The sequence below is a fragment of the Lipophrys pholis genome, assembly GCF_963383615.2.
Source record: "Lipophrys pholis genome assembly, chromosome: 2".
Lineage (NCBI taxonomy): Eukaryota > Metazoa > Chordata > Actinopteri > Blenniiformes > Blenniidae > Lipophrys > Lipophrys pholis.
The window spans coordinates 11,752,804-11,769,577 of NC_137636.1; the positions used below are offsets into that span (position 1 = coordinate 11,752,804).

General features: G+C 42.2%; 1 protein-coding gene across 2 annotated transcripts in view; it reads left to right on the forward strand.

Annotated features, from left to right (window-relative positions):
- The window catches only part of lgr4 (leucine-rich repeat containing G protein-coupled receptor 4), a 39,594-nt gene extending 22,820 nt beyond the window's left edge, over positions 1–16,774 (forward strand). Inside the window, exons 5-18 of one of the 2 annotated variants that reach the window (XM_080492657.1) lie at positions 1,379–1,594; positions 3,071–3,142; positions 6,814–6,882; positions 7,597–7,668; positions 7,904–7,975; positions 8,065–8,133; positions 8,217–8,288; positions 8,889–8,954; positions 9,061–9,132; positions 9,220–9,291; positions 9,366–9,491; positions 10,806–10,903; positions 11,917–11,970; positions 12,104–16,774. In XM_080492657.1, the coding sequence (XP_080348783.1) occupies positions 1,379–1,594; positions 3,071–3,142; positions 6,814–6,882; positions 7,597–7,668; positions 7,904–7,975; positions 8,065–8,133; positions 8,217–8,288; positions 8,889–8,954; positions 9,061–9,132; positions 9,220–9,291; positions 9,366–9,491; positions 10,806–10,903; positions 11,917–11,970; positions 12,104–13,512 (2,539 nt within the window). In that variant the 3' untranslated portion in view covers positions 13,513–16,774. The remainder of the gene's footprint in view (positions 1–1,378; positions 1,595–3,070; positions 3,143–6,813; positions 6,883–7,596; positions 7,669–7,903; positions 7,976–8,064; positions 8,134–8,216; positions 8,289–8,888; positions 8,955–9,060; positions 9,133–9,219; positions 9,292–9,365; positions 9,492–10,805; positions 10,904–11,916; positions 11,971–12,103) is intronic. The other variant, XM_080492658.1, reaches the window with a different exon arrangement.

Below are 16,774 nucleotides of genomic sequence, written 5' to 3' on the forward strand. Positions count from 1 at the left end.
GAAATCCAACAAATTGATTGACAAAGTTAAATAGAAACCATGCAACGCATACGTACAAAGTATACGTACAGAAAATTAAATCCAGTCGATGTAACACAAGTTGGAAAAATCTTGCCGATACAGGTTTGTATAGGCAGGTTTATGTCCGCCGAGTCCAGCAGAAGCACGTTTCATAATCGCGGTGCAACAGACTCAAAGGCCTCTCGTCACCATCCTCGTGTGGGAAACACCGAGCAGACCTGGCCAGCAGACAGACGTTGGTACACAGAGCAGGTTGGACAGGTACTCAGAAGTACTTACCACGTCGGGCTTTAAATGTTGAACCAGGGATTTTGAACTTGATTGGAAAGCTAATGGGAAGCCTGTGTAATATGACCATATGATCTGTTTGAGTTTGTTGGCAGCCTGTCCGTGTCATTCTGCACCAGCTGGAGACAATCGATGGATGCTTTGTTGAGATGAGAGAAAATACTAGGGTTTTTTTTATTGATTTTCTGAATATAGTCAGTAAATACAGTAAACAAACAAGCACTCATACCCACCTTTGAGTGTTAATTAGGACTTTAGGTTTGTTTTCATTAGTTTTATATTATATGTACTCTTAATTATTACTGTGTGGAGGAATGTTGTGAATAAATTACTCTAAAATAATAAATTATTTCCATTCTATTTGATTCTCGTCAGTATGTTGAATTTTTTTAACAGTTGTTTTGTTTGTGAGCTTATAAATAGTTTTGATTTTACAATATTTTTATTCTGCGGCACAAAGAAAAATCCGTCTTTTGTCAAAATGTTGTATTGTGATTGATTTTCTTGCGTTTTGCGTTGCAGCATAGTAAATTCTCACATCATGCTCTCATAACGTGGTTATACATTATCACACTTTTCTGGAGGTTTCCGGTGTGGCCGCAGTATTAGTCTATAAGATAACTAATTATTTTGACAGAATGTCCAAAACCCTGTCTTTCAAATTGAAAGCTGACAAGCAGCTGAAACACGACCTCTGTGATGAGGTGGACCGTACAACAACAACCTGTTGTGATCACAGGACTCCAGCATGAGCTTGAAATAAGATTGAAATGTACAATGTGATGTTCCTCTTTAAAATAAATACGTTCTGCTCCTAAAACATTTGACCCACATGAAACAGTGACTTTCTGTAGAAAGCTGTGAAGTAACATTTTGACGTAGTCGGTTTGCTTTTGACATAACACAAATGAAACGGTACTATATAGCATCAAAACAGTACATGACACAAAATCACAAAAAAGCTCAAAATCTTGTCTTTTCATCCGTTCAGTGTTGACGGGACTTCACTGCAGGGTGAAACACTTTCAGTTTGCAGTCATTGAATTAATGCAATGTCTTTGTCTTGAAGGCGCCTGGATGCAAACCACATAACCATGGTTCCTGACAACAGCTTCGAAGGCTTGCAGCAGCTGCGCCACCTCTGGCTGGATGATAACAACCTGACAGAGGTCCCCGTTGGTTGTCTGAGACACCAGGCGAACCTTCAGGCGCTGACGTTGGCTCTCAACCGCATCCTGTACATACCAGACAACGCCTTCGCAAACCTCACCAGCCTGGTCGTGCTGTACGTTTCGTCAAGCTACTGTTTTGTTAATTGTGGTTTGAAATGAAAATGTTCTCAGAGGTGTTGAAGTGTAAATGTTTACTGAACATCCGGCTGCCAGAAGGGGCCTCCATGTCACAGTGTAGGGATAATGAGCATTGCAGGCACCAAACGACATCTGTGTCTTACACTCTCTCGCTCCTCCAAGTTCACCTGTATCTGAAAACAACCTACTGACAATAGAAACCCGAAGCTACATTATCTTACAAGACTGGATAATTTTCCATTACAATGAAGGCTCCGGTTGCCAGTCGTCTTAAAAAAAAAAAGAAGAAAAAAGCTGTTTGTGTCTGAGTCATTAAATGTGAACTCGTTCAGGGCAGCCAGGAGGATTTACATGTACTTTTCGTAGCCTAATACACAAGTAAACAGAGCTGGAACAACCTGCTGGTGGACTTTTTAAAAAAAACTGTAATTAACCGAGTGCACCTACTGAGAGCATTGGTGTGTTTACTAACATGACCTGAGGCAGTCGCAGCAGAAAGGCAAACCTTTGGGTGTTAAGAAGATCAGGATGTTTCCCAAGTTCAAATGCCAGCGCCCATCACTCATACAGTGTAGTTTCCTGTCTCTTCAGTCATATTTTCTAATGTAAATGGAATATACCGTGACTCTTCAGGTACTAGCCTTAAAACTCCTATCCGTTTGCATAGATTAACATCGAGTTAGTAAAATCTGAACAACATTACTCGTGCTCACATTTAATTCAAGCGAGCTGTAATTCCTGTTTAGTTTTTCATACATCACCTGCATCATTCTGTCACCACAAATCAATGCAAAGTACCTCTCCTTGTGTGCTGCTCCCGCTCTGAGTGTATCCTCAGAGCGCCTGCAAATCAGCCCCAAACACAAACATGCTGTAGTATTTATTTCCACAGCTTACAAGTTAATAAGTCAACAGAACGGGCTGCAGCTCATGCCCCGCTGCGTTTTCACACGCAGGCACTTTTGCAGCGAAATGTGCCATCGGGGGTTTCAATATGAATGCTAATGAACTTTTGACAAAAGTTGCTTCACTCTGAGCTGTTATTGTTTGTTTCTATGTCTGAGGAGAAATGCCGAAAACCTTCCATCACTGCAACCAGCGCGAAAGTGTGTAGTGTTACAGCTCTGAGGGATTGTTCCAAACTCACATTTTTCCCCACTGCTGCTGTTGTACACACAAATATACACGCAGGCATTGAGTGGTACTGCTGCAGGGTTCGTATAAACATGTCAGGATAAACAGGAAGAAAAGACTTTGTTTCTATTAAGCTAGAAAAACCAACCGTGTATACACAAACCGTACACACACCTGATTCACCAGTCATAGTGTGCAGTCAGAATTTATTTGTGGGATGTCTATAAACAAAGGCTGACACACGGGCTCATATCTGTGTCGGTATGAAGGTCTCCCACATGTGAGTAATGTGTGCAAAACGTCTTTTACTGTTCCAGGCATCTTCATAACAACAGAATCAAAGAGATTGGAGACAACTGTTTTGCTGGACTGGTGAACCTGGAGACACTGTAAGTGCATATTCATACTGCTGTGTGTGTGTGTGTGTGTGTGTGTGTGTGTGTGTGTGTGTGCGCGCGCGCGCACACTGACGGCTTCCCCCACCCACCTCTGCTTCAGTGCTCCACACATCATTGTGTCCACTTCCTCCTTTAATTGCTCCAGGATAAATAGAGCAAAGTACATGATAGTTATCAAATCTGCCCTCCCACTGTCCACTTCCTGCTGCTACACAGCCATGAATGACCTTTCAGTGCTGGGCTGCGCCTCACAGTTAAACTGCTGCTCTACAACACACACACACACACACACACACACACACACACACACACACACACACACACACACACACACACACACACACACACACACACACACACACACCTGTACAGAACACCGGCGCATGTCCCCCATGCTATTAATTGAAAATCGCCCTGTAAAACACTTCCATTAAGTTAAGGTACACCTTGAACAGGTTACCGCTTCATTATAGGGACACACATTTGCACAAACACCTGCTGCTAATAAAGAGCCACTCATTGCCTGAAATGCATCTGTTGGAACTGTGGAAAGAAAATCTGAGTTTCCAGACAAAACAAGCACATGACCAGTACACCAATGTGCAGTTGAACATCGTTCTTTTCCCACAGTCTAATTCAAACTGTGAAACTGAAATTTCTTTTAGTTAGTTTTTTTTTTTTGATTGATTCCAGACAGCATCATCCCATCAACAACATACATCTTTATATATACGTTTTCCAGATGTAAAAAACAAACCCATACATTGGAATGAAATCATAAATAGTCATAAACACCATATCTGGTTTACCCTGCTTTATGTTGAATGAAGTATTTGTGTCACTCCAATTCTTATTTTTAATCCCTCTTTGCAGAATGTTTCTTTTTCTGTTGGAGGGTAGGAACAAATTTAAACATATTAAACCATGAAGGGAACAAAAAACATAAAATCTGAACTTGAAGCATAAACCAAGGGGATCTGTAAGGTCCAATGCCCTTATTGGATAAAGTCTGCTCTCAATGGTGAGATTAAATCAACCCAGTTTTTCAGGAAAATCTTAAACTAGTCTGATTTGAGTCTATCCGAGAAAGTCAGCTTCTGAAATATTTCAAGGGTTTATTTTTTATAAAAAAAATTATAATTTCAACCTATAAGTCATGAGAACCATAATGTTGTTTTGGTCAGAATAATAAACACTTTTTCTTTTTTCTTCTCAAAGTGGGGTCATTTTGTATTTTGGTTCTAATATATCCAGCTTCTGGTGTTATGAGAAAGAGGAAAATGCTGCAGGTGATCTGTGGAAACCTGTTGCTTGTAACATGCCAATCAGATGCTTTAAAATTTGCATCTCAAATACTTTGGAGTGACACACAAAGGAAGGAGCGAGTCCAACCGGGCCTGAGAGCGATGATATTTGGAGTCAAACCAGCGAGTAGAAAGTCTACGTAAGCATGACGCACATGAGAAGTTGCACTATAAAGAGTGCTCGCCCATGTGCCATTGCAAGCTTTTTAAAAAATTTCATTTATGCTTAACAATACGATTCAAATCTTTGTATGAACAACATTTGAATTGCAAAACATGTTTGCAATTATGAGCCTGGGGATTAGGGGGTTGTCTTATAATTTTATATTTATTGATTCTTTGTGAGTATATGGAAAAAAACTCAAATAACTGCTCAATGAACTTATTTTTAGAGACTACTGTAGTTAATCCAACATCCACTGATGCTTGTACTGGTTTTATTTAAAAAAAAAAAAAATCATATTTTCTGAACATTGCTAAACAGTTTTCCTTCAAAGCTCCTTTTAGTTTAATTATTGACTTTATTTTATTGACTGTTGTCCATTGTGTTTCGTGTGCAGCCATAAGAGGACACTGTGATAAAGAGTTGGATAACCTCCTTGCAACCGTGTTCTGACCAAAGAACTGCCACCCAAAGCTGGAGTGTGTTACATCATTCACCATGTACACATTATAGATTTCTAGATAGTATTGGGGCTTTTTTCTGACTTCATGATGTTTCAGCACTTATAACAGCAGGAGGATGACTGAATTTACTAAATGTGGATGGAAACAGATTTTCCATTTATCAAGCATTTAAAATGACAAACTGCTGAGTCACTGCTTTTTCCACTGGTATCTGCTTTGCTTGTTTTAGCAACAGCAAATGCTTCATTCATGGACTCGAGGTGTTCATGGACAGTTCTCAGTGTTACTAGTTTGTTTTTATGAAAATAATTTCAGTCAAATATGGTGGTTTCTTAACATGCATGCAAAATTGAGAAAAGTAGCATCAATGTCAACAAAGATTGCTTAAAATTCACTGGTGAATAACTTATTTTACCATTATACATTACAGATTAGCAGTTGATAAGATTCATCACGTTTCTCCATCACTCACGAGGCCAGCGGGGTCATACACGGTGCTCACCCAACAAACTGAAGTTCAGTGTCTCGTCCAGCGACTCTGTAACACGAGTGCAGGGCATCGAACCTCGGGGTTGAAAGCTGTCCCAACTGAACCACAGCCGAGTCTCCTAAAACTGAGGAATTTTACACTAACAGCTAAATTTAGAGCAGAGCAGTGAGTTCCAGTAAGTTATGAACAACTTGACTGGAGGGTTTGCTTTGTAATTCAGTCGGCTACACAGTATTTTTCTTATCGCAAAAAAAGAAATGATTGAATCATCTGAAGACTGCCAGAATGTGTTTAAATCACAGTAGTGGGGGATACAAAACTCACGGTAATTTGAAACATAATAAAATGTACTCTACTTATAAAAAATAAAATATTTTCCACAGAAGCCCCTTTCCAGGATTAGATGCAGCTTTATAAAAAGTTGAAGTCAGAAATATGTACCATCTTTTTCCAACTCACAGCAGGTGAGAAAATATTTACTTTCTTCCATCTGAATGATGAGGATAAATATACTATAATGTAAATAATATGTGGACAAAAATGACACCAGAATATCTGTTCTCGACTGTTAAAAGGTTGTTTTTATATAAAAAAAAAAAAAAGATTAAAAGGGAGTCAATTCATGTGTGGTAATTCAAAACTTAATAGTTTACATTCTTTATTCAAAGTACGTCACTTGGGGTATTAAATATTTGCGGTTTATTTTAAGTTTTTCCATTAAGCTGGGTGACTAGTTTTTATTTGTCTTGTGGCAAATGAGACGAACATCGAGAGTAATTTTGATTTGTCAAAGTACTTGGCACCAATCTCATCTGTTAAATCAAAAGTTACAGTATTTAAAATTAAAGTGATGCAACCTTTGTGTGTTAGGTGGCGCCCATGAGTCACTATAAGTCCAAGAGATCCTTCTTCAGTTGTATTTTCACTTCAATCTGCTGTGTTTCTGGTTGGACTGAGGACGGACGAGACGCTGATTTATCTGCAGGGCTTTCTTCCAACACATAGACACCAATAGGTTGATATCATGACTATTATTTTTCAATGACTCATTTTTATACGTTTTAAATGCAAAAAAAAAAAAAAAAAAGGTAATTGTACACCGCACTTTTAAATGTTTGAAGTTTGACGTTTTGTGCACGGGACATTTTTGTTGTCGTGGAGCATTGATTATGTTTACAAAGAAGAATTCATGTCGTAATGTGAGAAAATCACTGTGACTTCCTGTGTCCCTGTCTGTCCAGAGATCTTAACTTCAACAACCTGATGGTTTTTCCCAAAGCAATCGAGGCCCTGCCCAAACTGAAGGAACTGTGAGTATCCCACCGTGTGTCTCTGCACGCCGGCTGAAACATTGTTACTGAAGTCAAGGACCGTTTAACTCACAAAGGAGCCTTGTGTCTGAACGTTTCTCTGACTGGAAAAAGTGGACTTGTCAGATGGGTCGGTAAAAAAATAAGAGGAAAACAAATGCCAACATGCAGATTTGTTGGGGCTCTTTTATTGGTTGATATTTAGTAAATGTGAACATTTCTGGTAAAGCCTTTATATATAGTCTGTGACTGTTGCACATTTTATTGTTCTGAATAATCTCCATTAATTTCCCGACCGCTTGTTTTATTGAAACGATTATTGGTTAGAACCTCCATGTATTTCTTTTTCTCGTGATTTTTGTCTCAAAACGTCACGTTGGGAAAAGGTGTCCCCCTGACCCCCTGTTTGACATTTGTATTGCGCTCCCCGGTGGAGGACACTCCCACTTTTGAAGACCACTGATTTTGATACAGATTTGTTGTCAAAAACAAAGATATAGTTTAACATTACTACTGTGATATTTGCGCTTCTGTTATGCTTTCATAAAGTATTCTGATATAGATAAGAAGACACACATGGTTTGACAGTAACTCCAGTGTTGCAGTTTAAGTTGGTTTTGCACGTGTAATAATGCATAACGTGTATGTCTGACGTCCATTCAAGCAAACTTTTCTTCACACTGTGTCCTTGACCTTTTTTTTTTTCCTTTGCAGCGGCTTTCATAGCAACGGTATTGCTTCCATACCGGAAGGAGCTTTCCATAACAACCCCCTGCTGCGAACCATGTAAGGTCAAACTCCCCCGCTGAGACACTCACAAACACATGGCACGCAGAATAACTCCTGTGAAGTGTAGAGTAGCGCTGCCACCATGCAGAAGGACCTGTTAGATCCGCACACGTTCATTTTGAGCTGATAAAGAATGAAGGCAGTTTCAGGCTTCGGGTGACGAGCGTCCAGAAGATGGTGCCATTCTCGCACTGTGAATGATTTGTTGAGGACTGTCCCTCTGCTCCCTCAGACACCTTTATGACAACCCTCTGTCGTTCGTCGACGCCTCGGCTTTCCAGAACCTGTCAGACCTGCACTCCCTGTAAGTCCCAACGACTCGGTGGTCACAGGAGCACAGCAGCCCCACCTCTGCTGTGTTGAATCATTCCTCCCTCCCATCTTGTGTTTCAGGATGCTCCGCGGCGCCAGTATGATGCAGGACTTCCCCGTCCTCACCTTGACCAATAATCTGGAGAGTCTGTGAGTGAATTTGGCGTCAAAGTTTCTGCTTTAGTGCAAAGTTGTCTGATGATAAATTCACAAGTGTTATGAAACTTTTGCAGGACCCTGTCGGGAACAAAGATATCCTCCATACCTGCTGGTCTGTGCGAGGACCTCAAGTTACTTCGGACGCTGTAAGAAACCTTGCAGAAGCCATTGGACTTAACTCAGACCTGAACCAGCATTTGTTTGTGCGACTTCTTCACAGAGTCCTGCTGTTAGTCTGAATTCCCTTTGAGCAGGGATTTTACTTTCTCCTGCCTGCATCCCTAGAGATCAGTGTCATTATCAAACGTTTAAAAGAATAGTAAGTTAAAGTGTATTCAAGCCACAATCATAGGGAAAATCACTAGGGCGTCACTTCATTTCTTGTACGATCAGAATATTGCTTGATGAATAATCAAAGGTTCAAAGAGAGCTGCAATTACATCATTTCATAGTAAAATGTCCACTATTAAATAGAATTGTCAGAAAATGTGTGACAAACTGTTTAACCTCGTCTGTGCGACCACCATAATGACATGTTTATACACGTGATCGCAACCAGTTATTAGAATGACACATACCCCCTGCTGTCAGTCGTCTCAAGATAGGAGCATTAACGTGTACATTAATATGTTTACAGATCAGTTATAGCAGATTAAAGTCTGTCTTGCCGATAAAGTGCTTAATTATCAAGTTTGGTTTAAACTTTCTCTGCTATCTTGTTATTGAAGTGCGTTTCCCTCCTTCAGAGATCTGTCCTACAACGAGATCCAGCAGCTCCCTTCTCTTCAGGGCTGCTTGAGGCTGCAGGAGATGTGAGTGCCAGATGTGCAAAATTAAATTCAGACATCACTTGAGACAAAATTGTAAAGCTCGATTGTGTTTAACATCTGCTGTCAAATTTCTGTTTCCATTGTGCAGAAGCTTTCAGAACAACCACATTAAACAAATTGACAGGGACACTTTCCAAGGCCTCTCTGCTCTGCGTTTACTGTGAGTCTGCTCAGTGATACACGCACGCGTCGTTGCACCGATGGACCTTTATTTGGATTGTGATTTTACTGTTTTGATGTCACGCAGAGACCTGAGTATAAATGAAATCGGCGTCATCCACCGAGACGCGTTCCTCACCCTCACCGCGCTCACCAACCTGTAAGTAGCATTACCTGGTCTGACAGAGTGTGCGGCGCAGAATTTAACTGCCTGTTGTGTCCCAACATCTGCAGAGATTTGAGCAAAAACTCTCTGGCTGTGATTCCCACATCTGGACTGAGCGCCCTCAGTCAGCTGAAACTCTCGCAAAACCCGCAGATGAAAAATGTGCTGACAGCGAAGAACCTGCCCAAACTCAGGTGAGAGACCGAATTCACTGTGCCTTTGGTTTCTTTTATCTGCTGTGACTCGGAGCGAACGTAAGGGACAAATTACCAGCAGGTCGTGGGGGAGGGGGCGGGGTTAAAGCATTGATTGCGCAACTGCAATGTTCAAGATTTGTAGATTAGGGACTGGAGTGAACCTACAAGGTAAAAATAAGCCACAAGCACAATAGTTTACTGATTCATGAATATTAATTTGAAGATAAAAGTTAAAGGAAGCTAAAATAAGTTAGTTACATTGAAAATCCCTGAAAGCATTTACATAAGATGCAACCGGTGCAGGTTGACATGGTTTTAACAAGTCGTTGAAATGTTTCCAAACGGTGGATGTCAAATATTTTGGATGTCAGCGGGGATGACACGCTATGGGAGGAGCAATAGCTGGAAGGAAACCAGAGAAGCAGGAGTTCTGTGAGGAGCAGGCTGAGGAGACTGGAGACATAATATAGGATATAATACTAAATGTTAACAGTGGCTGTTCAATTCCCTCACGTTTTAGTCTCATTATGTCAAAACAGAAAATGGATGGCTTTATAAAAACAAGGTTTGGTCTGAAAAACGGTTGAGCCCTGTGAAAAATATCTTGTCATGTACTTGTGGTTGTTTTCTATTTGGAAAACTGTAAAAGTTTTCAGAAAGGAAGGCCACATTAATCAAATCCGTATATAGTCTTCTATGGCTCTCTGGATCCAGTTAAATTTAGGTCATCTTAGGCTCCAGCGTCAAATATTAGTATTCAGAAATTCTGGCTTTTCAAAATTAGATCTGAATCACTTTAATTAAATTCAATCAAGTGTATTTTTGGCAGTTTAAAGCTAAAGGTGGAATCTACTTTTGTCACAAAAACATTTGAATTTCAAAGTGTATCAATTAAAAAAAACAACTCCATTATGCAAATCTCCAAACGGCTCATTAAAGCAAAGCGATCTAATATTTGTCCAGTAAAACTCTCTTGGGTGAGCAGCGCTCCTCAATCTGAAAGACGCCGTGACTCAAAGAGGGCAAAAGGTTATTTTCATCCAAAATGCTGATGTATAAAACACGACCCCTTCATGCTGCGCTGCACAATCTCAAACCTCGCGGCTGAACTGGAAACAAATGAACAAATGTGTACAAAAGCAGACGTGGCCTCCTCCTCTTACAGCTAATGAGAAACGCAGGTGAGTCGGTCTCCTCCAGTGGACATACTATGGAAACATCCAAATGTTTTTATTAAACAGATATCTGCACACTCTATACTCTGTCCTCTCTGACACTAACGGCGCCTCCACATCCACCGTTTGTTCGCAGGTCCATTTCTGTCCCGTACGCCTACCAGTGCTGCGCGTTCGTGGGCTGCGACTCCGTGACGAGTTCCTCTGAGGACAGCGACATAAAGAAATCCGCAGGTAGGATCAGTGCTGTCACAACCCTTTCAGTGGCACAAAATGTACTTTATTGGTTTTGGGAGCACGACGGCGGCACCACTGCGCCGCATGTCACCGTTTGGTTTGAGCGGCCCTGACCCCGCCTGCAGCCTGTTTGTTGTTCGGGTCACGTTGTGCGCATGGCTCGTCTGTGCATCAGGAGATATTTGATGTGTTTTATCGAATCAAATAACTTAAACTAACAAATGCTCACCACTTCGCCTGTCAGCATTTCGAGTCATTTGGGACACGTTCAGTGTTTGGAAATATTATTTAGATGTAATTAGAGGCAGATAGGTAAGTAATGAAAAGATAACGTGCAGTTTGTAGTGTTTCAAACAATGTTTGAGGCGCGAACACAAATAACTTCCAAGTTTTACTTTTTACATCCACGTTTCTACAAGACAAATTCCATCTGTAGATTTAGAATCAAACAAAGGTCACACATTGTATAAGATGTGTTCAAGCATTTATTCTCCTCATATTTAAGTACAATTTACACCATGTGAAGTACTTTTCTACTTTTCAAATCAGAAGCCACCACTGACCACGTAGTAATATTCAACCTTCTCATCTGTATTTCTGTCAATACTTTGTTTCTTATGTTCATGATTTGCTTTTACATTTAACAAAACTAGTTAGGATAGTGTCAATTTTTACATGCTTTCAGAGAAATTAGCTGTCAGTGTGTATATTTGCAAACGGAATCTTTAAAAACCAGCATCTTGTTAATTCTTAAGTTTGAGTTCCTCTTCCTGTTCTACCTACGGTCACTAACCAATCATATAAAGAAAACAGCAACATGTTTCTCATTCATCAGTTAATGTCTGACAAGTTTGTTCAGTTTTTACTTTAAAGAGCTGCTTTTGCATTTCAACTGTATGTTATTGAAGTTTTACTTGAAAGTTTTGAATTCTGAAAGTTTCTGCTGATTCCGTTTCTATTGTGTTTTTCCAAAAAAATTGCCCCGTTAATAGTTTGCGTTGTTCTTTCAGGTGGAGAGGATGTGGAAAGAATCTCGATGGTCATGCATTGTTCTCCTTCCCCGGGTAATCACCGTCATCTTTATTGCAGACGCAGGAGTCCATAGATATAATCACCTCATCACACTTTGAATTCTGTGACTTTAAGGATCAGTGTTGAAATGAACCCGACATTTCGATCCACTGTTTGATTCCCCAGGAGCCTTCAAGCCCTGCGAGCACCTGCTGGGTAACTGGATGATCCGTCTGACCGTCTGGTTCATCTGCCTGGTGTCGCTGATCTTCAACAGCGTGGTGCTGGTCGTCACCTTCTCTCCCGCACACCGGGGGTCCGGGCACTCCCACCTCCCGGCTCCGTCTCTGTCTCCCCCCCGCCTGCTGATGGGGCTGCTGGCCCTGGCTAACCTGCTGACCGGCCTGTACGTCGGCGTGCTGACGGTGCTCGACATCGCCACGTGGGGGTCCTTCGCCAAGTTCGGCGTGTGGTGGGAGATGGGACCCGGCTGCCAGATCACGGGAGCCCTGGCCGTCTTCTCGTCCGAGTGGTCCGTGTTGCTGCTGTCGCTGGCGGCTGTGGAGCGCAGCGTGGCCGTGCGCATGATTCTTGGAAAGGTGATGATGTCGCCCAGGAGGAGCGGCGGCGCTCATCGCGGCTGCCTGAGAGGAGACCGCCGTTTCAGCCTAGCCGCGGGGCTGCTGGGGCTGCTGGCCGCCGGCGGAGCGTGCCTCACCCTCCTGACCTTCAGCGAGCAGTCCTCGTCTCCGCTCTGTCTGCCCTTCGCCGGAGGCGAGAGCCCGGCTCTGAGCGTCACCGTCATTCTGGTGCTGCTGAATGCTCTGGCGTACCTCTTCACCGCCGCCGTGTACACGCAGCTGTACTGCCACCTGGGCCGAGTGGAGCTGGCCGACCCAGAGCAGACCGGCGCCCTGCGACACGTTGCCTGGCTCATCTTCACCAACTGCATCTTCTTCTGTCCGGTGGCGGCGTTCTCCTTCGCCCCTCTGCTGACCGGCTCCACGGCCGGGGGTCCGGAGATCGCCAAGTCGGTGACGCTGATTTTCTTCCCGCTGCCCGCGTGCCTGAACCCCGTGCTGTACGTGTTCTTCAGCCCGGCGTTCAGGGAGGACTGGATGAGGCTGCGCGGCCGCGGCGGCTCGAGCAGGGAGGTGAAGTCTGGCGCCGATGGCCACAGGGACGACAGCGGCGGGGGGTCGGAACTCACGGACGGGGGCTCCTCCACCCAGCTGGGCTTTGACTGCGGCGTATACTCGCAGCTCTGCGGAGAGGCAGTGGTGTGCGAGCAGTGCGAGGCGGCGCTGCGTGCCAGGACCTGCTCCTCCCCCTCGTCCGCCACCGCCTGCAGACATTTGGTGAAGTCCCACAGCTGTCCCACCCTCCTGGCCGGAGCGCCCGTGTGCCCGCGCCCAGAAGGGTTCTGGGCCGACAGCGGCACGCCGTCGGCTCAGTCGGAGTACGCCGACGAGGGCGACTCGTTTGTGTCGGACAGCTCGGATCAGGTTCAAGCCTGCGGCAGAGCCTGCTTCTGTCAGAGCCGAGGACTTCCTCTCGTACACTACTCATATAACATACCTCGAGTTAAAGACTGAAGACCCTCACAGCTCACACACACACACACACACACACACGTGTGCACACATCTCCGTCATGTGAATTTAGACACTACAGAAACACAAGAACGTTTTTATACGGTAACAGCAACATGTGCCAACTGCCCTGCGATTCCTCAAGCACTTAATGTTTAACGACTGTTAACGGAGCTGCCGCCGATCATTTAAAGGGAACTTGGCTTTTTGAACTCGGAGACTGTTTCTACGTGAACTGAGCTCATCCAGTCACAGACAGACAAACGTTTCGCCGCCAGTGCCTGCCTCTCGCTTCCAGCTGGCTGTCATGACGACGTTTTTGTGATCACTTATAAGCTTTTAAATTTGAATTATTCTAAGTTCATCTTGCTTCTCCGCAGCAAACTGTTGATTTTTATACGTCGTTTATGTGTTTTTGTTTTTTGTAAAACAAATGTAGCAAGTGTCATAATCGCTCTGGACTTTCATAAGTGAATGTAACCTTCGGCTCGCAGGCTGGATCAACATGGGTGAAAACCTGAGCGATGGTCGGTAACACACACACACACACACACACACACACACACACACACACACACACACACACACACACACACACACACACACACACACACACACACACACGTTCGCTTTAAGTTCCTCAGACTAAGAATGTGATAAAAAGTAGCAGACATCACTGTTTTAGCATCAACAAAGCTCAGTGGGTTGGAAAGATGTTATTTATTGTGTGAGCAGCAGCAGGAGGAAGAGGAGGAGGAGGAAGAAGAATGTCCAGTTAGAGGCGAGTTCATGTGTTTGAAAATGGCCTCTGAATAATCAACAAATCATATAAAGTATTTTCACTATAACAGCAGCGCCTCCAATTGTTCATGTCCTCTGATAACAAAGTACACACATGCTTCGCTCATTATTTGAAAAGAAATTCTCATTTATTCATCCAAATAGGAAATTAATTTACAACAATCAATGAATATAGAAATAAAGGAAACATTAGTCAGCGTCTGGACACATAAGAAAAACAAATCAATGAGATGATGATAAATGAATCACTGAATCCCATCTGCAATGATTAAATGTGTTTAGTAGCATCATAACGGAAGGAATAAAATATCTTGGTACCTTATATTTACTGCAGTCTGGTGTCCATTGTGCTGTTTGATTTGTTTCAAACTTTCTTTTACTTCAATTCTGGATTTGTGCAACTATATTATTGCACATCAAATTATTTTTGTAGTCTTGAATTAAATAAATCAACAGCTATTTTAATAACTGGCACATTGTTTTGAGCCTTTCAGCTCAAAATCCACAAATTAATTGATTTTCTGTTTCCATCAGTCCTCAATGGCAATTTTAGGCTTCAGTGAAACACTTGGTCAACACTAAAGCATTTTATGACATAAAAATCAATTCAAAATTGAGGAAACAAAAATAAAATCTTAGTACAGCAGTCTTTCTCTCTTTGGCCTCGAACTTCATTTCTGAGGATGAGAGCAAAAAAACTATTAAAAAGCTGCAACATGAACTGTTGAATTTAACTTGAAGTGAATTTGAAAAAAAAAGAAAAACTTTAAGATTACGTACAACTGCAGGCTTGTTTTTTTAGAGTTAAAACTGTATTTAAAACATTTATGACATGTTTAGAGGAGTACGGCTAAAATAGGTATTCAAAGCAAGAAGATACTAAAAAAAGTTTTCAGAGGCCACGAAGAGGGAAATGCTCTTTCTTGATATTCGTGATGATGAACATTTGCATTACAGCTGTGACTTTAATTGCTCACAAACAAGAGTCTCATCAAAAACAAAACTGAAGCACAGATATTTAAAAAAAAAAAAAGTCACTTCAATAAAGAGAATCAACTCAGTCGTTTTTTGTAAACGTGTTTATTTGCTGTTAAAAGGGGGGAATATCTTCAATACGTCTGTAGTTAAAGGTGAAGCTGAAGGCAGCAGCTGCTTGGTTTGATTGTATTCTCCTCGCTGCTGCAGGCTTTAGTGAGCCTTTGGTTTGAAAACGGCAAGTCCCAATAAAGGGTGAAAAAGAAACGAGCAATTACAACCAAATTCAACAGTTATTGACGAAACGTTGAGAGATGAATGTGTCGGGATGATTGAATACTCATTAGACAATTTCTGGCTGCGATTCAAACTAACACCATCCAAGTCAAACACGTGAATGTAACCCCACCCCCCCCCCCCCACCCCCACCCTTCTTTTTTCTTCACATCAACTGCAGACTGGCAGCCAGCTGAGTCAATACAATCCTGCACAACTAAAGCCAAAAAGTCTGAAATGAGCCGGTGTAATGGAGCTGAGGGGGGTTATTTTAGTCATTATTAGACGAGTACCTGCAGAACTTCCTCACGTTTTAGCAAAGGAGGAGGAGGAGGAGGAGGAGGAAGAGCTCAGTCCAAACGAACATGTCGGTACAAATCGTTTTCTGTTTTTTTTTTTTATTTAAGGATGAGAGGAGACATCTTGAACTTTTAAAATGTGGTGCCAGTGACTGAGAGACTCTTTTAAGGCTTCAGGTGTTCGAGATGGACGGTGCAGGGTGAAGGTGGAGCCGCCCTCGGAGCGTGTATCCACTAGTCCTGCACCATGTGAGCTCTCAGGAATTCAGACAATGTAGGGAAACCTTCCTCTCCTCCCACGAAACACAACACGACATCCTCCCTCCTCACCTCCGACTCCACAACTTCTTGAGCATGCGTGTGAATTTTCGCGCCAACCAAAATGTCCGCTGCTTGTTTGAATGTCCCATCTGTTCACAATGTACAAATTGTTAAGTAGGTTCTTTTTTTTTTTGTTGTGTAAATTATTTGAAAAGAGAAATCACGAATGGGATGCTAACTGAGGAAGCTACCTCCTGGACTCTGTCGGCTGTCGGTTGTTTGAGGGAAAAAAAAAAGTCTTTTCATTTCGTTGCTAATCTTTGTCTCTTCGTCTGCGTCATTGCTTCACGTCGACTCACTTCTGTTGTGCATCAGTTTAGTTTTGTGCAAATTGTGGGAGGAATCTATGTACTGTATACTGTGATTTATTTTATTTTTTAACCAAACTATAAACTATGAAAATGTTTTATCTTTTATAGATACGACCTTGCAGAATAATACAGATTATATTAAAGAAATAAAACCTCACTTAATTTCTGATCTAATTAAATCCTGTTTGTAGTTTCTCATGTGCGATCTCCCCGAGTTGTTTTTATTCTGTTCAAATAGAAAATCGTTAATTTGTGAATGAATAAAATTGAAAGAACACGACC